The sequence below is a fragment of the Streptopelia decaocto genome (assembly GCF_964273445.1).
Source record: "Streptopelia decaocto genome assembly, chromosome: 8".
NCBI classification, from domain to species: Eukaryota; Metazoa; Chordata; class Aves; order Columbiformes; family Columbidae; genus Streptopelia; species Streptopelia decaocto.
Window position 1 is genome coordinate 19,774,950 of NC_138662.1, and position 22,558 is coordinate 19,797,507.

At 42.4% G+C, this 22,558-nt stretch overlaps 1 protein-coding gene across 1 annotated transcript in view; it reads left to right on the forward strand.

Moving 5' to 3' along the window:
- Positions 1-343: 343 nt before the first annotated feature.
- The window catches only part of EEFSEC (eukaryotic elongation factor, selenocysteine-tRNA specific), a 103,713-nt gene continuing 81,498 nt past the window's right edge, over positions 344-22,558 (forward strand). The window contains exon 1 of the mRNA XM_082060016.1: positions 344-646. Coding sequence (XP_081916142.1) covers positions 370-646 — 277 coding nt within the window. The 5' untranslated portion in view covers positions 344-369. The remainder of the gene's footprint in view (positions 647-22,558) is intronic.

A 22,558-nucleotide genomic window follows, 5' to 3' on the forward strand; every position in this document is an offset into this window, starting at 1 on the left:
CTTCTCCAGCTGAACACCCCAGCTCTCTCAGCCTGTCCTCCCAGCAGAGCTGTTCCAGCCTCGGATCATTTCTGTGGCTCCCCCGGCCGCTCTCCAGCAGCTCCGTGTCTGTGCTGAGGACACAGAGCTGGGCTCCTAATGCAGATTTTAGCGGCTTTCACTTCATACCCGTGGAGGTGGGAGCTCGCACTGTGTGTCAGAGCCGCTCCGCACACGGGGTTCCCGCGTTTCTCTCCCACTCCGCGTCGCTCCCGCCTGGAACCGGGGCAGGGCCGGGTCTCCCGGCGCTGAGGCGGCGGAACGGCGGCGCCGGGGCCCGCGTTGCCGCAGGGGCGCTGTGGGGCCGGACCGGCGGGTGCAGCCGCCGCCATGGCCGCCGAGCCCCGCGTCCTCAACGTGAACGTGGGTGTCCTGGGCCACATCGACAGCGGGAAGACGGCGCTGGCGCGGGCGCTCAGCACCACCGGCTCCACCGCCGCCTTCGACCGGGCGCCGCAGAGCCGGGCGCGGGGAATCACCCTGGACTTGGGCTTCTCCTGCCTGCGCACCGCGCTGCCGCCGCAGCTGGGCCCGGGGCCCGGGGAGCTGCAGCTGACGCTGGTGGACTGCCCGGGGCACGCCTCCCTCATCCGCACCATCATCGGCGGTAAGGGGGCGGCCCGCCCCGCGCCCGGGAGCCTTTGGCCGGGGGGCTGCCCCGCTGCTTCGGAGCGCCCCACGGCCCGGTTTGCGGGGTGAGGGGAGCGGGGGCTCCGGGGCGAGGCCGGGCCCGGGGTGGCGGGTTTTCCACGGGCGACACTTGTTGGGAACTGCCGCTCAAATAAAATGCCGGTACTCGTAAAAACAGCACTTCGTAACTGTGACTTCTGCAGGTGCTCTTCGGGCAGTCGGACCTGCTGTTTCCTCACACTTAAAATTAGGTTTTTGTGTGTGTGTGTGTGGTATTTAAGGGCAACATTAATTTCTGCTTTCTCGCTTCTAAAGCTGTCAGAATTTGATGTTCTCCGTCTCTGAGGCCGTGGTGTATTTGTTCACGCTTGTGCTGTGTTCTTGGATTTACTAGGAATTGCTAACATGATAATCTCGTGTTTAGAAGTAATTTTGTGGATTTTGGTAACTTTCCAATTTAGTCTTCAGAGGTGATATCGGAAATTTAATCTAGTTTGTATTAGAGCTTGTTTTAAATTAGTTCGCCTTGTTCTATGAGAAATAACACCCTGCCCGTTCAGTCTCTTGCAAGAAGTGTCAGGAGGTGGTTGGTGCTTGATGAGGAATGTGATGGAGCTGCAGCTGTTTAAAGTGGTTACAGGTTGAGAAACTGCAGCTACAGGGACCTCAGAAAATGAAGTTTCTGTGCTGCCATCTCTTCAGTGTCAGCTCGGCAGTGGGTTTGTAATGCAGTAGATGTTCCTTCTCAGCCAGGCTGAGGTTCAGACCGAGTTACTTTTCATGATGTATGAGTTAATCCCCTTTTGAACGGGTGTTTTGTTTGCAGATGGTGTTAGCAGTAACTGTGTTGTATTTGTATTTCTTTTTGGCAGGATTTGCTTTCTTGCTTTCACCTGCAGCACAGTGCTCCATACCATTAATGTATAGGCTGTAGCTGCGAGGGAGGAGTTGCTGTGTGCTGAGTTCCAGAAACATGTGGTCTTGTAGTCTCTTCTGCTTTACAATCAGCTGTCATTCTTAAATAACCGTAAGCACCTCATTGCTAAAGACCAAAGTTTACTTTGGCAAATGGTAATTTTTCTTGGATATACTGAAGAGCAACTTGTAGTTAGAGATTCTGTTCTGCCAGAAACAACTAATCTGAGTGGGGTAAAGTTTCTCATGAAGAGGACATGGGGAAAACTTGGAAAACCAGCTTTTATAATCTCTTTAACACTTATCTGGGGTGATTGTTTAATACATAGATTTCTTGTTGCTTCCTGTTGGTTTTATGAAGAATTCCAAAGCGTTTAGTCTCAGCTGTCCACATTCAGGTTTCCTTACTGAGAGGCTGTGCTAAAGATGTGGAGAATGGACTGGACTTGGTGGCGTGATGGAGTTTTCTTCCCATCAGAAATGGTTATTTACAGGTAGCAATTCAGACACACAAGCACATCAAAAACTATCTTAGTTCCAGTTATACCAGATTATGTATTTTAGTGAAAACGTGTGTTCATTGTGACTTACTGCAGTTCTGTGTATTAAGAAAGGGCTGTAGAGGAAATGTAGTGTTGTATTAATACTTAGTTTGAAAAGTTAGAAATTTCGGTTTTATGTTTCATAGCATACACGTGTCTTGATAGTAGATGCTTTTTTTTATCAATCAGGTTTAAAAGGTGAAACCTTAATGATAAAATTGATCTGTGCCTCTGGGGTTGTTGAAGTGTTCATAGTTTTTGCATGGTTTGGTGAAACTCAGACTGAGGTGTAGCATATATTGTGTAACAGGTGTTTAGGTGCTGGTATTTCAGTGTTGATGACTTTCCCAGCTCTTCAGAAATGGAAAGCCAGGCCTCCCAGATAGGGATACTTTAAAAATTCAGATTTTCATCTGCTTCCTAATAATGAGTGTTGAGGGTTCAGTATTCCAAGCATTTTCTTTGCAATCAGGAATGCTACAACTTTTTTTGATGGAAACTGTGATTTCCCTGTTACTGCAGATTTTACGTATGTAAGGTTTTAAAATAGAATGTGAGCGTGAAGCGCTTTATCTTGTGTTTGTTCTGCACCTCAGATTTCTCACGCCTCTTTACAATACCACTCCTCTGAAATTAAGCCCTGCGGTAGCTGTGAGTTAACCCACAGTAAAACTGGAGATGGGAGGGCTGTAGGAAAGGGAGCGAGTGGCACATGAGGAATCGGAGGGTGGGATGACAACAGGGGGCTCTGAAGCGGCGTTCTTGGATGTGTCGCTTTTTTAAAACCAATGGTGACCCAGCCTGTCTCCTGGTCCAGCTCCATCCTCTGTGTCATCTTCTCTGTGTTCACACAGTGCTCTAAAGTTTAATTTCTTTGCTGTATAAAGCTGATAAATCTGCTTACAGATTAAGTTATACTATTTCCCATTCTTTAACATATTTCTGTGTCTAGCTAATTCTTGGACTGGATTTTTTTGTGGCTGAATCTAGTATTATGTTTTTGTCATGCGATGCCGGGTAGTGCTTGACCTTGTAAATACTTCTCAGTCATTCACAAAGTGCTTATTTAGGGACGATACCTTAGGATCGAATGAATGCAGAATACTTGCGGAGTAACCAAATGGGTGGAAGATGGAAGTCGTATTTCATTCTGTGTGGCTACATTTTTCTTGCAAAGCGTGTCCTTGAAAACAAAACATATCGAGTGTTAAATCAAAAGCGTTGGCTTTGTGTGGTGGTTTTTATTATTTTATTTTTAACCTGCATGCTGGGAATTGAAAAATGTTGCAGACAGTTCCACACAAGGTGCTTTCTTAAAGTTTTACTGGAAGGTGTGATAGTCAGGGTTGGAATGGAATAAATGATGGGCACTTAGTACATCGTGACTTTCCCTTGTATTTAAACCATGCTGGTTTATTCGCCAGCAGACCTTTGTATGTCTCGTGTGGCAGGAAGGTATTTAGTCGTTGTGGATAGCTGTGTGGCTTGGCCTACATAATGTATTTCTTTTTGTATTATTCTTTTGGACAGCAAGAACAAAACTCTATTTTACGATAATTTCAGGACTTCTGTGCTTTAGCAGGATCCTATCTATCATGTGTTAAGCAGTGCAACAAATACTATATTTTAGCTGCTCATAGCTGACTTGCTAAACAGAGAAAACAAACCCGAATAACTGAATTTTAAGTGTCAGTTCTTTAATGTGTCACAAGCAGTAAAAAGCACCCACATCAGCCTTAAGTTCGCTTTCTGTGCTGAAGGAATGACCGCAAAATGCGATACTGCTGCTTTTACCATCACTGTTTGCTCCTATTGCTATAAAGCTTGAGAGCGGTATTTTGTTAAATTTCACACCATGATGGGGTAGTTTCTCTTACAGTCCTGTAGGGTGTTTTATTTTAAGCTTCTGTTCTTTTGTTAAATGTCGTCGCTCTGATCTTCCACGAGGCTGATGTTAATGTCAAAGTAAAATAAGAGTTGCCTTGCTGTTTGTTTGTGGCAGACCTGTGTGTTTTCCAACGCGCTGGGCAGCGAGGGATGCCTGCGGAGAGGTGGTGCGAGTTAATCTGCCAGGAGAAATTCAATCCCCATATTTCATTTTAAGACCACTTTGCGTAGCGAAGTAGTTTAACCAGTAGCAGATTTTTTTTTGCCTCGCTGATGGCCAATTTCATGCCCTACGAAGGGTCAGCGCGCTAATGCAGGAGAACATGATTTACCTCATCCTGGCTTCCCCCCGCCCGCCGTGCAGGGATATACCACAGGGTTTATTTTAGGTGAGCTCTTGTCAGGCGCCCTTTATCTGTTGGATTTTTGAGATGGGTCCTCAAAAGAACTTCTCAAAAAGAAAGTTGTCTTTTTTTTATTATCTTTTTTCTCCCCCCTTATGAAGTTCAAAGGACAGAGTCGCCTTGTAGGGTTTTAATTGGAAAGCTACTGCTTGACCCTGGTTGTCTAAACCTGGGGCAGGGGGGGAAATTCTGATAAACTTGTAGTTTTGTAATCCTTGTGCCTGTCTGAACCTTCGACCTTTGTACTTTATAACTAGAGCTTCATTGTCATCGTTTGTCCCCGCAGTTTCTTTCAAAGCAAAGGGCCTTGCCGGTGTCTGGTTCCACTTTGCCGCTGTGTTCTCTTAAGGAAGGGTATTAATTCATACCTGATATGGTGGAGGGGCCAAGACTTTTGAACTTGCACGAGGGCTTGGGGAGGGGGAAATGAGCGTAGCAAAAGCTTGTCTTGCTGATGCAAATGAGTACAATGAAAACAGTCTTGGGAGATGAAGTGGAATGTGGTCTTTGTGTCAGCATTCAAATTCGGTCAGCGCGGGTTTATTTGTAAGATTATCGTAACACAAAAGAAACGTGTATTTTGTCACAGTTTGGTTGTTTGGCTGAATTTGTGGTGAGCTTTTTAAGAGGATTTGTAAACTCAGGGTTAGATATACCCTTCCCGCAGTGTCAACTTTTGCTCGTTGACACATTGTGAAGATGTGACAGTTCTTGTGTTTTTCCATTCCAGGTGAGTGACCAAGTAGTTCTATAGTTGTAGAAGTGTGTATGTCTGGATGACGTAAGTTGAGAGCACATGTTGAAGGGAAACCTGTTCTCTGGAGGAAAGAGCTTTGTGTTGTGACCATTCTGGTCAGAGAAATCACTGGAGAGTCTGGAGGACTTTGGCTGCCAGCTTGAAGTGAGAATAACATAATAACAAGCCTTGTGCTGGTGGGGAAAAAGATATTAAAATACAACTCCTGTATAAGGTAATTCATGTTCATGAGCCTTTATGTGGTGGCTGATGTTATGGAAGTTCTCATAGAATGGTTTGGGTTGAAGGGGCCTTTGCATCTCATCCTGTGCCCCCCCTGCCATGGGCAGGGACATCTTCACCAGCTCAGGGTGCTCAGAGCCCCGTCCAGCCTGGCCTGGGATGTCTCCAGGGATGGTTCATCCACCACCTCAATAGAGTTCAACCAGCACTAATGTTTTCTAAACCCTGTTAGACTCGTTGAGTTCATGGTGCTTTTACATTGCTGACGTTGCTTTACCTAAGAATTGTAAATAAATAAACTTTATTTCTGTAAATGAAAACACTTTGACCTGAAATTCAAACAGTGTCTTTTAAATTCACTTTAATGTGGCTGGTGCCTGATGCTTCTCGGACAAATTAAAGGAGTATTTTAATTGACATTTTAAAATAATGCGCTCCTTTAGTTACGGAGCTCTGCATAAAGAAAAGGCAGCTGGTGTAAAACTATCGCTGCTCTGAATTGGGCGTCCCAGCCCCGCGGTGCGGCAGAGGGCAGTGTTTGATCGCTGTGGGACATGGGGCTGGGGACACGGGGGACAGCTCGGAGATGGAGTGACCTTCCAGGAACAGAAACGGCATTAAGTAGAGGGCTCGGAACACAACTGCAGCTTAGTTTTCCCGTTCCCAAAGAAAATATCCTCAGTGTATTAAGGAAGGGTGGTCTTATTTCATCTGTAATTTGTATAGTGATTTTTATACGTTAAGCCATAAAAATGTATGTGGTGTTGTCTTACACATCACATGAAATACACATAACACGTGCAACGGAGCAACCGAAGTTGCCTGGGAGTGCTGTGACTCCATCCGTGTAGACAAGGCTATAGTTTTTATTTCATTTTTTTTATTTTACATTTATGGAAAGCTGATCTAGTTTAACCTGCAAAGCAAGTGGAGATGTGGGAACCATGAAATTGAGTATATGGAGTTATTTCTTTCACCATTTCTCCAGGTTGTTAACTGAGCAGAAGCAAGGCAGTTCTACTGAAGCTGGTTTGAATCACATCTGTGTTATACAGAGTTTGTGGGGTGGGATTAAGAGTAGCATGAAACTCGGTTTTGTGTGCGTACCAGGGCACTTTAAACAGGGGTCTTCGTGTGGAATTTTATCTGTCATGACTTCAGTGGTTCTGTCTTTCTGTTTACTGTGCATTACATCTAATTTCCTTGTGTATTAATGTTTTTTGAGTGAAGTGACAGCAAGATTAGATTTTTATTCTATGCCTTCCTCTCCTCTTTTGACATGGAACTGCTTTCCCCATTAAAGTTACACAGGTTCAATAATCTCCGGAACTATTTGTCAACTCTTCAGTGATATTAGAGAGTGAAGCAGGAAGATTCTTCCTTTCTTTTGGTGGGGTGAAAAGTTTAAAAGGAGTAAAAGAGCCATCAGCTTCTGATCTCAAAAGTTATAGCGAATAGTCACATTCTCTTCTTGTTAGAATCTTGTCAGAAATGTGCTGTTTTCTGTTAAAAACATAAAACCGTGCATATCTTGTTCTGAAGATGCGATTTATAATTGAATTCTCATTCTTAAATGTAGCTTGCAAACAGGAGTGGCTTTATCGAAGCTTGTTTGAATGTTAAATTGTCTCTTGCTAGTACAGGAGAGTTTTTTCTGCAAAGCTTTTGGGTGGTTGTGTGTGTACTTGTTTGTATATCATAAAATGGTGCTAATTCATGCTTGGTTATTTGACACACAAACTTGACAACTTCTCTGGAAAATGTAACTGAGCACTGTAATGGTGTGAAGCCTGTTTGATCCTTCTTCCTATTGATTTTAAACCCGAATTTCTTTGTTCCATCATACTGTGCGTGAGTATTGATCAAATAACCACATGCCCTTTCATTTTGCATTTGCTTTGTGTTTCTTGTTGCTTGAAATGATTTTGTAAGCTGCTTGGGAGAGTGGTCAAGCTTTATTAATCCATTTTTAGGTATTTTTAAATATCAGCTAATGTAATGAAGTTGTAAATACCTGCATAAAATGTAGAACAACAAACTATATGTTTATAGTTGAAGTAACCATTGTCAGAATAAATGTAAAACACATTTTCCAAAGCAGTATTTTTACTGGTGATGGATATGTTTGATTGCTAAATGGTCCAATTGAGCAATTGAGTGGCCTACTAATCAGGTACCTGGCTTAATAAGGTTCTACTGTATCTGTTCTACAGCTTGATTTAGAAGTTGTCTTCAATTTGTAGATGCTAGATATAAGTTGAATGATATGCTGCTTATGTACAGAACCCACTTTTAATAGCTAGTTTGGCTTGATGGATACATGAACTTACCTTCCTTAATGCTGCTTTTTTGGGGGGGTACTAGAAGTAGTAATATATACTCTTGGATGACTGTTGTCAAGTAGTGTTTATCAAAACCCGTGGAAAAACAAAAATGCAGATGGAAAATCCAGGTTGTAACTGTAAAGCAGACGCGTGACAGTTCTTTTAGTGAAGCGGGCAAAGCAAACCCCTGTGTTGTCATCATTAACGTCTATTAAGTAGAATAACAAGTTGTTTCTCGGTGCGGTTGTTTTCCGCCTGGGACCCCTAATGTTGGCTTAGGCTGAAGAGTGAGGACAGATGTTCTGTGGGTTAATTTCCAGCTGGATTCCTGATTAATTTGTGTCCTGTGGTCACAGCCCATAACGGAGCAGAACTGAGCGAGAGCTTCAGCAAAGACAGACTCGAGCAGCCCGTCCGAGAGCTGCGATTGCAAAGATCCTGTGCGTTCTCTGAGAAAACATTCTCTGTGCTATCTGGAAAATCCAGATTAAATAGCCGTTCTGAAGTGCTTCCTTTAAACTGTTTGCTTCCAAAAAGCGTTGCAGGCTAAGTAAATACCAATAATTCTTATTTCCCATCTCCTTATCAGTTATTCTACCAAAACGTTCTTGCGCGGCGTATTCATGTGACCATGAAATGGTTACTGTTGGCTTCCAATTTGAATTATGATCTCTGTTTCAAACTTAAGCTGATTAATTGTGCATTAGATTGTAATTATCAGCATTACCAGCACTAGGGGTGGCTGTGACCAGACAAACAAATATATGGATGTGTTGAATGTTACAGCAGAAGGAGTTGGTGAATAGTGAAAGAAAAGGAAATGGAATAGAGGGCAAAATGAATGAATTGGATTCAGGAGCATCGTGGGGGTAAATGATGACAAGGGGGTAAAAATCAGTTTGAATTTTGAGATTGCTAGGAGAAGTTACCCTGTTCCAGAGAACAGATGATTCATTTGGGCTTATGGTTTTGTTTAAGAACTTATTTTCTTTCACTTCACGCCATATAAGGATTTTGAACGTTGTTTTGTCCGCTGCAGATCCGCTGTTTCTGCAGCGCCAGCAAAGTGCATTTAATCCGACTCACTGTGGCACTTTCTTGCCTTCTGTGTCAAAGTTTTCCTTTGTTTCGTGTCTTATTTGGGATGTATCATATGGTTGGCACATCAGAGCAGTTGGGGCTCTCAGATCTCAGGGGCTCCTTATAATTGTGGAATTTCTGCCTCAGTTTTTTCAGCAAAGTTTCATTTTTTTTCCCCATAGATGTATCGTAGAGCAAGTGAGCTTATTTTAGACATAATTCCTGTATAAGTAAAATTTGAAATGGTTTGTGAGAACCTGTTGGGTAAGGAAAAGCTGTAGAGATGTTAGAGAATCATTGATAGAACTATCCCATTAATAAAACCAAGATAGGGAAAGGGGAATGTATTTTTGTCATAGGTGTTTCTTTGCGCTGAAATCTACTTTTCCCCCATTAAAGACTTCCCTTGCAGCATTGTTGCTTTGGAGAAGCGAGTTTCCAGAGCATTCAAAAACTGCATTTCGGAGAAAGAAACAAAATTATTGGTGTTTTCTTTTTAGGCTCAAGAAGAGGGGGAGGAAAAATGGTTTCCTTGTATTTGGCTGTTGGGTGGAAGACAAAGCTCAGTCTCTCTTGCTGACTAATGTCATCATCGAGGCATTTTTTGCTCTTTCTCCCACAGAGCAATTTTGTCTCTATCGAGACCCCCCCAGCCATTGGCAAGACCGGGGCCTGAGATTAAATCTCATGCTTGGGTGAAATTCTAATGACTGTAATTGTTTCCTCTTTTAAAGTCTGCGGTCCCTCCATCAAAGAGCGGGGCGGAAATTACGCGTTTGTGTTGTAAAAAGGGAGGTCGCAATTACCTGAACCTGTGGTTGGCTTTGGGAAGATGCCGTGTCGTGTTCTGGCAGTGGTTTTATCTGCGCTGACGGCCTAGTGTGTGAAATGATTTAAAGTGTGGCTTAGAATATATATATATATATATGTTGAATTAATTGTAGCATGTCCCAGGGTCACTGTCCCCACTCCGTTTCTGAAATATCCTTTAAAGATGTCAGAGCTAACCAAGAAGCATTTAATCTGAAAGGAAAATGCTTCTAAGTCGTGCTTATTTTTGTATCTAGGATGCATGTATAGACTAAAACTCTAAACCATTGTCGTTCTTAAGAGCTTTCAACATCTTCCCGGATCTCAGTGAGATGACGTGTGTTCAGTTTGGAGTATTGAAAAGTGCAGCAAACAAATAATCCCAAATGTCACCAGTGCCGGTCACTGAAGGGACACGTGGAAACTGTGGCCTCTGTCTGGCAATATTATACCTTCAAATAATGTGATAGTGTCTTATTTTAAAAATTCCTTAAAGCCTGAAAAGCAAGTTTTTACCCCAAAATTATAAATGTAAATAATAAAAATATCTGAAGTAATTTTTGATAGCGCTTATCCTTGCGTGTGATGCTAACAGCATTGCTGAACAGAGAATACGAGTCGGGCATCCCTAAGAAGGTTGTTTAAGGGCAGTACTTTAGTTGTTTCAATTTGCTCGCAGTGTGATGTATTTTCACCATGTGGTAGGGGCCACCACGGGTATTTTCTCCCTGAGCTCCTCCTCCCGTTATTTCAGGTGCTGGGATGATTGTGGGGATGTTTACCCGTGTGTCTGGCATTGAGCTCTCTCTGGGGGTTGTGATATCCAGGAATAGCAGCTTTTTCTGTCCAAAATTGCTATTTAACTGGAGTCTACGTGTGGGGAGGGAAGATTCACTTGTCTGGTGCTGTATAGTGCAGCCAGGGACAATATTAAAAAAGTCTATTAGGTTAAACTGAACTGTAACAAACTTTGCGTGGTGAAAATACTCTTTTGGTTGAGGGAAGGAAAGAGTTTTGAACTGAAGCTGAATTATTATTAAAAGAAAAAGGAGAACAAATCCAGTGGCTGAAAATGCAGTTTTTACAGCAAGTCGGTCTCCAGATGTGTGTTGATGATTGAGCCGTATTCACCGACAAACCGTGTGTGGGTGTTGTTTCGTTCTGTGTCCCTAAATGTGTTTTCTTTTCTGTTTTGAAGCTTTGTTTACTGTACGAAATAGTTGATTATTGTAGTAATAGCCAGCACTGCTTTGGTGGGGTTTAATGTTTTCTTTGTTGTAATTTAAAGCCAAACAAATTAAATGCGAAGATAAATTTAACTTTTTAAATGCAAGCCCCTCTGTCCATTTCTTTACTCAGCCTGCAGCGAGAAGGTTATTTTGGTTGCCGTACTTGTTTCTTTTCCCTTTTTGAAGGTCTTTATTTTTGTCCCATTAAGAAAAGGGTAGACTGGGAAAACCATCAAGTTTATGGGATTTTCTTGTGTGTATTTTTCATATAATTGAGTCAATCCCAGGTGAAACCAGAATTGACTAATGTGAAATTTAAATTAGTCTAGAATATTATTTCAGAGTTTATACGTACTGTTTTAAACCTTTTTGCAGTAACTTATGGGCTCGTATGAGATCAGTTGGAACAAAATAGTTAAAAGAATGTTTGAGGTTAAGCTGTCTAATATTTGTTTTAGCATCATATGATATTTCGGCAGCATTTTCGCATTGTATTGGACTGCTAACAACTTCATAGGGTCTCAAACCGTATTTATTCTTATTATTGGACACTGAAAAATTTTGAGACACCGGGATGGAATTACGCAAACGCACCCATTTTGGGATGTTGTTCCATTTGGAAGCTGTTGTGCTGTGAAAATTGGTGTTTTTGCCCCACTTTAAGTTCCCCTTTGTGAATGAGCAATGTGTTTGTGTTATGAGGATGCTAAAGGGGGGTCTGGTGTCCCCTTAACAAAATGAAGTTAGGAGCCCAGTAGAGCACAGGGGCACTAAAAGCAGCCAAAACAGCCTATCAAGCTAGTTTTCCAAAAATCAAATATATTCTGGAAAATATGGTTTGGTAAGCGATAACGATCGCTGTGAAATATTTCAGATGCCCAAGTTGTAATCTCTGTTAGCTCTGGGCAACACAAAACTGGAGCTTTAACCACCGTGTTCTTTCTTGGTGATTTCAGCGTTTTGTTAAGCAGTGATTAGTACTCTCCAATTAAGCGTTCGTTTATCTTGGTGATGCATTTACAGTTAGAGATAGCGTTGGTTTGCTGAGTTTGGCTGATCCTTAGCAATTTCAGCAGATTTTTTTTTCCCTTGCTATGTAAGAACGTGCAAGAAAGCAGCACGGAGGGCTTTGTAGTTTCGGTGTTGTTTTTAATGATAATCTTAATTGTTTGGGGGGTGTGTGGGTTTTATAATTATATACTTATTTAATTTTTTTAATTTAGGAAGGTGGAAAGTGTGAGTCGTGCGTTTCCCACCCCTGTCCATGGGGAACTTGTAGACATTCTGTTCTGAGTTCCCTCCCCGGGTTCAGGCCGAGGGTGGTTGAAGGTTCAGGGCAATAAGCAGCGGAACAGGCTCATCTCAGAGCCTGCGCTTAATGTATTTTTCTCTACATTCACAACCCAGGATTTCCACAAACGAATTAAAAGATCTTTTTGTTTCTTAAGGGGGTGGAGGGAGAAGTAAAAGAGGAGGGACGACATGGTGGGAAACGGGGCTGAAGAGCAATTTCTTGATACTTGTACGTTGTCCTTTCCTGTAGGAATGAGAGGGAGGAGAAGAGAGTTGCTGGACTGTTAAAAGCTGTGTTTTTTTGTTTTCTTTCAGAACTGGATGAAATTTGGGTGGGCACTGGTGGGCTGAGAGAGGGTGGTTTGTGATGGGGAGTCGAGTTGCTGATAACCCGCCTTTGCTTCACTTCTGTTTCGTGGTTTTTGTTTAAAATGACGCGTTCAGTTTGCGTCCAGATTGACCAGCAGAGAAACTGGAGTTGTAGCTTTTTAAGGGCACAGAAGTGGGTTCCCTGCCTGCTCAGTGCTGCTGTGGAGAGAATAGGTTGTTGCTGCCATTTCTTCGTGCTGAAAACTTCAAAGCTTTCATTTTGCTGGTAAAACTGATGCACGTTGAGGTGTTGTGATTTAATTTTCCTTGGGCCAACAGAATCTTTGAGAGAAGCAAATCTTCTTGTTGGACACTTAGCTCTTATTTTTGTGAGTTACAGAGGGTGTTATGTGTGTTTATAGCATGGTGACTACAAATTAATATTTTTAAAGAATTTTTTTCCCTTTGTGGTCTTTCAGGTCTCCCCCCACCTCCAATGTGTATCTTGCTTAACAGGACACTCCTGAGGCAAAAATCGTAGAAGTGGGTGCTGGTATTACTTTATTAAGGGAGAGAAAAATTAAATACCCATTTATGTGATTTTTTTTTTTTTTTTTTTTTTTTTTTAGATTTCCATGGAGAGCAGTCATTAGATATTTCACACAGAATCACAGATTCCCAGAATGTCAGGGGTTGGAAGGGAGCTGGAAAGCTCATCCAGGTCAATCCCCCATGGAGCAGGAACACCCAGATGAGGTTCCACAGGAAGGTGTCCAGGCGGGTTGGAATGTCTGCACAGAAGGAGACTCCACAACCCCCCTGGGCAGCCTGGGCCAGGCTCTGCCACCCTCACTGAGAAGAAGTTTCTTCTCAAATGTAAGTGGAATGTCCTGTGTTCCAGTTTGAACCCATTACCCTTGTTCTATCAGTGGTTGTCACTGAGAAGAGCCTGGCTCCATCCTCCTGACACTCACCCTTTAGATATCTGTAAACATGAATGAGTCCCCCCTCAGTCTCCTCTTGTCCAGCTCCAGAGCCCCAGCTCCCTCAGCCTTTCCTCACACGGGAGATGCTCCACTCCCTGCAGCATCTTGGTGGCTGCGCTGGACTCTCTCCAGCAGTTCCCTGTCCTGCTGGAACTGAGGGGCCACAACTGGACACAAGATTCCAGGTGTGGTCTCCCCAGGGCAGAGCAGAGGGGCAGGAGAACCTCTCTGACCTACTGACCACCCCCTTCTAACCCACCCCAGGTACCATTGGCTTCCTGGCCACAAGGGCCCAGTGCTGGCTCATGGTCACCCTGCTGTCCCCAGGACCCCAGGTCCCTTTCCCCTACGCTGCTCTCTAATAGGTCATTCCCCAACTTACACTGGAACCTGGGGTTGTTCCTGCCCAGATTCAAGACTCTACACTTGCCCTTGTTATATTTCATTGAAATTTTTCCCTGCCCAACTCTCCAGCCTTTCATTTTCTGTACTTATGTTACTTACCTTTTTTCCTCTTCTCATACACTATTTCAATGTTATATTTTTACAAAATGGCAAGATAATCTTTTCCTCAAAAGCAGATTAACTGCGACATTTTAAACATAATTATTAAAAAATAATTTATTGGAAGCGCTTTAAAGGAGCTCTTATACCAAAATTTAATTTAAGCCTACAGTAAATTGTCAGTAAGAATATACTTAATAAAGTTCCTTTGTATTTCTCTTCCGTTGTTATTATATGGCTCTTCAACAGCAGTTGTCTCCATTGTTTGATATCAAGACCGACGGAGCTGAATAACAAGTGAAATATATTTACTTAAGATCATTTAAAATGTAATTCTCATTCTGAGTTTTTAATTTCTTGCTCTGTAATTCTATAATACTTCGTATCGTCAGGAAGTTTCATTTAGTATCTGCTGTTCTCTCCAAGCCTGGAAGGTGTGAATGGGAAACGAGACCTGAGAAGGTGTGAAAAGAAACAGCTCAATAGAAAAAACTCATACAAGGCAAAAGCATCTAGGAAAGGGTTTCTGTGAAGAGTTTGTAATTTTTAGATATTCTTGATAAATTGTTGATACTGTTTTGTATTCTTGCTTGGGAATTTCTTCTCTTGCCGCCAGAGAAGTTGTATCCCAGAGGTCAGATTAGCGAGCGGGGCTGATTGTTTTGGACTCTGGGCACTTTGTTTCCAGAATCCCGTCCAAACCAGATCCTGCTGGCTCAGTGCTTGGACTTGCCGCTCTTTGATTATTTTTTTAAATTTATTTTTAGTTTTTTAATTATTGTCGTTGTGACTAGCGGTCTCTTGAAACGTGCTGCTTCCCTTGTTCCATTTTTAAACAGATATATGCAGATTTACGGGTACATCACACACTGGAGGAAAGCACTCACTGCTTTGCGCTCCATCTTATTTTGTTGTTTATCTGGGATTCTTGGTCTGTATTTCCATTGAATAACTCGGCAGCGCCAGCGTTCCCGAGAGCCGCTCACGTGCGTTCCGAGCTGACTTTGTTTTCCGTCGCCTTTCCTCCCACTTCCCTGGGGATTTGAAGTTCGGATTTGGGAGAGAAGTGGTACTGAAGTACCAAATGAACCAGAGGAGCGTGGGACGCAGCTGGGAGACCTGTCGTACGTTTTCTTCTTGGTTGCAGAAGCAAAGCTCTGGTCTTGATGAAGGTTTTGATGTTGAGTGTTTTGTTTAATCAACAGATGTTGCTGCTCACTAACTTTAGTTTACACAAACTGCCACTACTACTTGTAAAATTCCTGTACCATGGAGTCAACACTTGTATTTTATTTAGTTGAAAATGCTGGAGGACTCCTGAAATACCTCTGATAATCTAAGCATGTTCTGTTTTGTATAATATGTGAAATTATATGTGCTGTGAAATTACTGTGCAGGGTTGTGATGAACAGCTTCACCTTTTGAGATTCTTCAAAATAGCCGATTGTGATGATGAGGGGTTTCAGAGATAAAAGAGCTGGTTTTACGTTGATGGTTTCTGTATGTTCACTTCCCAAGATCTCTGCTTTTCTAAGTATAAAACTCGAAGCAATAAAACAACCTGGCCGTGTCCAAGATTAAAATGTTTTCCATTATTCTAGGGAGCAACTGGTCTAAATTTAGCCTGTGAACTTTCTGAAGGGGCCTCGTTTTGTGAGTATCTGAAGGGCCACACACGCTCGCGGCTCTGGAGAAGTAACAATTGGAGCCCGACTGGACGATCTGTGTCCGTCTGGTCTGGTAGGAATGATCTCTATAGGGGAATTCTCAGAATTAAGGTCCAAACTGGTACAAACTTGGACCAATCTGTATTTTGCTCCTTAGTTGGCTGCAAAACTTCATTCACCTGAGTATTTATTTTTAAATAATAAAGCAAATCATTCAATGTGTTGTAAATATATATTTTTTTTAACTAATGCTCTACCAGTGAAATTTTGATTATCTTTTCATGGCACTTATTCTGCTGCCAATTTTTTTTTAAAAAGTCATCTGTGTATAAATCATGATGCTTTAGCTTTTTCACCTTCCCTCCTATATTAATATTGTTGAAAACATATACTCAAGCGTTGCTACTGTGTCTTATCTCGGTGTGCTTATAGATCATTAAATTCCAATCCCTCTTAATACAGTATAAATTCTAATATTGACAAGTATTGTGTCTAGTTTTATTTAGTAATTAAACTCTGCTCTGCTTTCCTCCTTTACGGTGAGTATCACCTTTTGTATTACAGTGGACTTTACTTATATGGAGAGTGTATTAATGTGAAACACAAATACTGTACGACCTGCAATATCTGGAATGCTTTGTAGCGTTGGCAATTTAGACGGTGTATCTGGTGTGATATAGTTTTTGTCCTGAAGTTCTGGGACATTGAGATTTATGCGGCTGTTGACCCCTTGAGGCTGCTCTGAACGAGGTGTGGATTGTGTGCAATCCTAGTCAGCCGAAACTTAAATACTCTGTCAAAAGCTCTTCTGTTGGGTGGTGGGAAGTAGGAACTAGTACCGTGTGCTTGAGAAGATGCTCTGGCACAACGTGATGTGACTTTGTGGAGCGATGAGCTGTGCACAGTTCTGGTCACTGTCATGATGTGGTGCTGGGTGCTTGGGCAGGACCTGCTGTCTGCCATGGGCAGAGAACAGAGTGGTGAGTCGTTTATCCTCTAAAACAAATAGAACTTCCAGCCTTTGTGAGTGTTGAAAACTCTGTTAAAGTGAACTGAGAATAAGCTCATAGATCACTGATGTGAGTTTGGTTTCAAATGATAGGTTTGCAGTGGTTTTTCGTATAAAACCCGCCATTGGTATTCCAGTGCTATCTTAAAACCTTAGTAAGAGCAACTTAATGGCTATTCTATTTGTTCAATTATGCTCATATCTTTCTCTGAAATGTGTAAGTTAGCAAAGCATGTGATATTTGGGATTGCAGCAGGGCAGGTTAACTCAGTGCTGGCTGGACTGTGTCTGGAAGAATATGTATTCCAAAGTATTGCTGTTGACTTTGGCTGTGATTATCTGTGCACAGCGCAGGGAATGAAAGCATCTGTTTTCCTAGAGCTGGCATCCTTCATTTAGTTGTTTGGGACCGATTTGTTTTAGGTGTTTCTTTCTTTCCACGTGCTGTGCTGCTGCAGCGTTGTGGTGTAGGTGATTGAAATAAAACCTGGTGTCAAACTAAAGGGACAGGATGTGTGGGAATGGTTGAATGCTGCACCAGGGGAGGTTTAGACTGGACATTGGGAAGGATTTTTTAGGCAGAGTGTGGTCAAACATTGGAACAGGATTCCTAGAAACGTGGTTGATGCTCCATGTCTGTCGGTGTTTGAAGGCATTTGGACCATGCCCATTAATAACATGTTTGAACTTTTGGTCAGCCCTGAGTTCATCAGGCAGTTGGATTAGATGATCCTTGTAGGTCCTTTCTAGCTGAAATATTCTATTCTAAAATGGGGGTTCACCATAATTTAAAGTGCAAGGACTCTGAAGGCTAAATTCAGTATAGTTCTGGTAACTTGCTGTAGTCATTGTCTTCCTTTTCCAGCTTCCCACTAGATATTTGTAGCTCTTTTGGTCATTCTAGTTTGAACTTCTTGACAGAGAAACAAAGTGGTAGCCGAATGTATGAGAGCAATAGTTATATGCAGGGGATTGAAACTGAAACAGGCATGGTTATTACTTTAGCAATAGTGGGTCTCCATTCCTTGTTTTCACCCTCCTTTTGATCCTTAGTCCTAGTGAGATGTTCCCCTCATTGACTGACGTAGTTTTGAAACTTGATCCATAGTGTTCTGTCAGTACAGGTGATGACCAAGTGCTGCTGAGCTCTACATTCCTGGTGTCACTCCATGGCCGGGCAGTGTATCCATCGGCTGGGCAGGGTGTCGTGGCTCCTGGTCCACGCTGGGCTTCCCTTCCAGCAGAACTCACTGACCCTTTGTGTTTTGTGCGGGATCCGCCTCGCGGGCGGGCTCTGGAGCCCTTGTCTGGAATGCGTGTCTAATGCCTTCCACTCGGACCCTCTGGTCCATTCCATAATGTTAGCTTTAATTGGCTGGTTTTAAGCTTTCGTGTACAATTTGGTCGTACACGGTAAATTACCACCCGCTTTGCCTTTTCCTAAGAGCAAGAAACTAGAGCTGAGCCTGCGCTTTCCCTCGCTGCCTCTTGCTGCTGCCCTTGAGCTCTTTCAGAGGCAGCGTTGGTGGGTTGTTTCCGACATAGGACAGCCCTTTTTTTACTAGTGCTTTTTTCTCTAATCTCCCAAAGGATGAACTTTTAAAACACTGTATTTTTGGACTGATTTCTGCATTTGAAAGCTTAGAAATAATTAATATTTCTTTTCGAAGTATCTCCAGTTTAATAACCGTTGCCCAACTCTTAGTGTGGTTGGGTATCCAGTGTGGCTTCCAAGTGATTTGTTTTATTTTTTTTTTTTTTTTTAATATTCATATGTTTTAATTTTAATTGTTTGTGCATACAAGAGCTTCAGGACAGAATCAGTCATATAAGCAAGGTTTGTCTTTACTATATAAGAATGTCTTTGTACGTGCTTCCGAAGCATCAGGGTTTATAGCGTGGGCAGGATGGTAGTCTCTGCTGCTGCACGGATTCCATCCAGGCTTAAATACTTGATCAGAGCATCAGCAGAAGCTATTTCTGAGGAAGAGGGGTAGTTTAGTTACATGGAGGAAAAAAATAGTTGGCAGCGCTGCATACAAAACAAATTTTGCAGTTCGAGCTCAAAACAGTGATGAGTTTCTTGTTCGTACTTGGTATGAATAAAGTCAAACAAAGCCTCCCTTCATCCTCCGGACCAGGCTCTGAGCTCATGTTTCAGCTTTTCCTTTCCCCTCCCTTTCTGACATGGCCTTATTTTTTTTCTTTGCTAAACAGACAGTAATGTTTTAAATCTCCCCAAGATGCCCAGTGGTGGGTGATGCAGGATTGCTGCATCAACAAAGGGGACGAGAGCCGGGGTGTCGCGGGCGCCGCTTCCTCCCACGCGGGGACCGTGTCCCGGGGACTCCTGTTGGGTCGCCTCCCGGTGCCTTATTTTAGGCTTCCCCAAAAAATCATGACTGGGAGGCTCGTGGTTTGAGATGAAAGAGCGTGTTGTCTTGTTGAATTATCTCCTTTCTCTTTGTATTTAAAGCAAAGCTGGCAGGTAAAAAAAAAATACGGTAGAACAAAAACTCTGTTATAGTAACATCTCAGGCTAAATTAGCATAAAACAAAGAATGATGTAGCGGTTTTTGCATTTATGTGTTTGCTTAGACTGCTCGTTTGCCTGTAGTGCGTTGGCACCTGACTCGTTGCATTCAACTTCTGGGCACTGGTGGGATCTAACCAACAAAACTCTGTTCCCCGAAATAAATCCTAACAAGTAATTCCCCTTTTAGATGAAAAATTGTCCTTATACAAGTAGTATATTATGGAATTTTAAAGTAATATGCATGTGTAATCACGGATGTTAAGTAGCCATAAGCATCTTTTAGTCTGTTTTTTGAGAGAAAGATGGATTTTAAAACCTAAACCAAACATTTTGAATTTTTAATGTTCTAGTGCAACATTTTAAGCTAACGACTCTTTTAGTGACTGAAGCGAGTGCAACTTGTGCACCTTTTCCTTCACTGAAAGTACAGCCGATACTTTCTAAAACGGATTTAAGAATTTCCTTCTGACAGCGAAACTTCTTGAATCTCCATGAAAATCTACTGAGATAACATAATTTAGCCTTGCAGCGCTGGTTTTATTGTGAAAATAAACTATGAGAAATTGACTTAGAAGCCTGTTGTGTGTGACTTATTGTCATAGTCTGTCTTCCCTCGCAGCACAAAACCTGGGACGTCCCTTCAGTCGTGTGTGTTGGGTGTTACCATCAGGTACGTGTTCTAGTCATGAGCTTCTCCCCAGTTTAATAAAGGTAAGGGGGAATAATTTGTGGCTTTCTACCTGTATGCGTCATTAACCATTACAAGAGGGGAAATTAGGGCATGGGTTTGGTGTCTTTTTCTGTACATCTTGTTTTTGATGCAAAGGCAGTTCTGTCGCCAGCCAGTCCAGCGTGCGGAGACTCTCCCCCCCGCCATAAAACAATGAGCACATTCAGGCGCAACTCGTGTTTTCAGTTATTAAAAAACGGAGCCGTCTGTCTCTGCCCGTGACTTTAATCTTTAAGCCTTTATTCCGTCCCCCACCCCCTCTTTCTTTCCCCAACCTTTTGTTTGTGAAGCGCGGAGCTACAGGATACGTGGGCCTGGAGTTTGGGAATGTTTTGTACATTCCCCTGGCAGTGACGGATGTTTGTAACCCTGACTGATGGTATTTCAGTATTGCAGAGGGTGAAGAGGAAAATTAAAGAACACTTTTTGTTTTGTTTGCCCATAGCTGTGTGTGATTTTTTTGAGGGAAGGGTGGGAGGCAAAAAGAGTAAAATCGTATTTTCTTTAAGAAAAATCTCGTTTGGCATCCTCAGATGGGACATAACCAAGAACATCTTCCTATGTCCTACCACAAGTCTTCTGTTGGGACAGCGCATTACATGCAGTGTTGCAAAAAGCACAATAGTGCTGGATTTTAGTACCAAACAAGCTCCTTAGTGTGGAGTCTGCGACCTTTAGATAGTTTATTCCAAAGACAGAGACAGGTGGCTTAGGGCTTGAAATGCTTCAGGTGTAGATTCACAATTGATTTCCAGCTTTACGTGGAAATCGGGTTTTCCTTTCTGTAGAAGATGATGTAGAATCAGATGAATTGGAGATTTGCTGTTGGACTGGTGACTTGCAGAATTGTTCAAGAAAACCTGTTGTTGGTGGTCTCATAGAAATATGCTGTACAAGGTTGAAAATGGATTTCTTATTGGTGTTCCTTGAGCTGTCTAAAGCTGCAGGTGCCCTGTAAGATTAATGTCCTTGAATTGACAGAGAGATGAAGAGAATCTAGGAGCAGATCTCTGTGATCAAGGTGTTAATTAGTGTGTTTCTTGGGAATTCACTGATCTAAAGTCTAGTTGGCCTGAAGCATTGAATTTAGGTAGAGAAAAACTTAACAGAATCATTAATTTCAGGGTGGTTCAGCAGCATCTCTAAGGGACAACTTTCATACCTGTTTTTTGACTGCATGCAAACTGCTGTGTGTAGGTTGTGCAGGTTTGGAGTTCTATGTTTAAATGTGTGTTTGTGGTGTGATGTGGTCCTTATTTCTTACGACTGCTCTGAGAAACTTGTTAGATTGATCTTTCAAAGATATGGCAGGATAATAATTCCCATTGAGATATCCTTTGGCCAGGCAGGACTTAAGAAGTTAACACAAAAGATAGCAAAAATAGTTTTAAGTGTCATCTAGTATTAAACCGACTAAAATAAGTTTGAAGGAATTCGAAGATGTTGATAATTCAGTAATTCTCCTAAGCACCCAGAGGGAGGCAATAGATGCTTTGTAGTAAGAATTCTGTAGTCCTTGGGGAAGAAAAGCACCCAACTAGTTGGTCATTAAGCAGAGCACGTTCTTTTTATCCCGAGATAATCGAGTACTCGAGTTGTGTGTTGCTCGTGTAAGGATTTCTGAAATGCGCTGTTTCTTTTTATATTACAACAGGGGCGTGGATGTGATGGAATTGTAGATACGCTAACGTGCCGATATCATCTCGTAAGATTTTTAAAAGAACTTGAAAAGACGAAGAGCTGAGTGTGAAATAACACTGATGGAGAATAGGATTTATGGACACTTTGTATTTATTGTTCAGGTGTTTGGTTTTTTCCTCCCCCTTTGAGTCCACTACTGGGCTTGTATGTAATAGTATATTCAAATACATACAGAAATATGAACACATTGGTTAGGAAGCTTTTCAGTTTTGCTCTCCTGTTCTTGGAAAGCAGAGTGGTTGTTTTTCTGAAAAGCCGATGCAGAAGTTCAGTGCCTGAAGCAGCAAACTGCTTTGAAGGCAAACGTGTGCACGTAGGTACCGTTTGTCTGGTTACGTCCAGTCTTCCTGAAACAACCGTGGAAACTACATCAGGTTATTCCAGGCGTCTTGAATGTGCATCTTTTCTGTCTGCGGTACAAACCTGTGTCTGTCGGGTGTGGGCTGAGTTTTTAGAGACGGGACAGAAGGTTCCAGGTGGGTGCAAGTTCTGGCAGGGCCGGGATGGGCTCGTGTCCTTGTCCAGGTTCGATGCCTTCCTAATTCTTCCAGATACTTGAGGCCTTTTATACTGTTCAGCTGCTATTTTCTATTTCTGGTCTTGGAAGTAGCTTCAAAAACAATATGTCTGTACTCTTTGAGAGATGGAGTGGGCAGAATGGTCATACCTTGTAATCAGATTTTTTACTGTAAAGACTTCGTGGACCTCCAGGGAACACTTATGGTCAGTATGAAAGGCCCAAGCGTAATGTTATGTTATGCTTAATTCTTCAGAGCAGCGCAAAACCACACATGGCCCTGATACCAAAGCAAAATACTTCTGAATAAGAAGCCTGAAACTTGAATTAATGGCTCGTGAGGCCATAGGAAAGCTTACTAGGACCTTGAGCACGCGGTATGAGGAGTATCTGAGGAGGTCCGAGTGGGGTTTTACATTGATCCTTTTTATTTTGCACGTTTCTTTTTCCTGAAGCATGAACATATA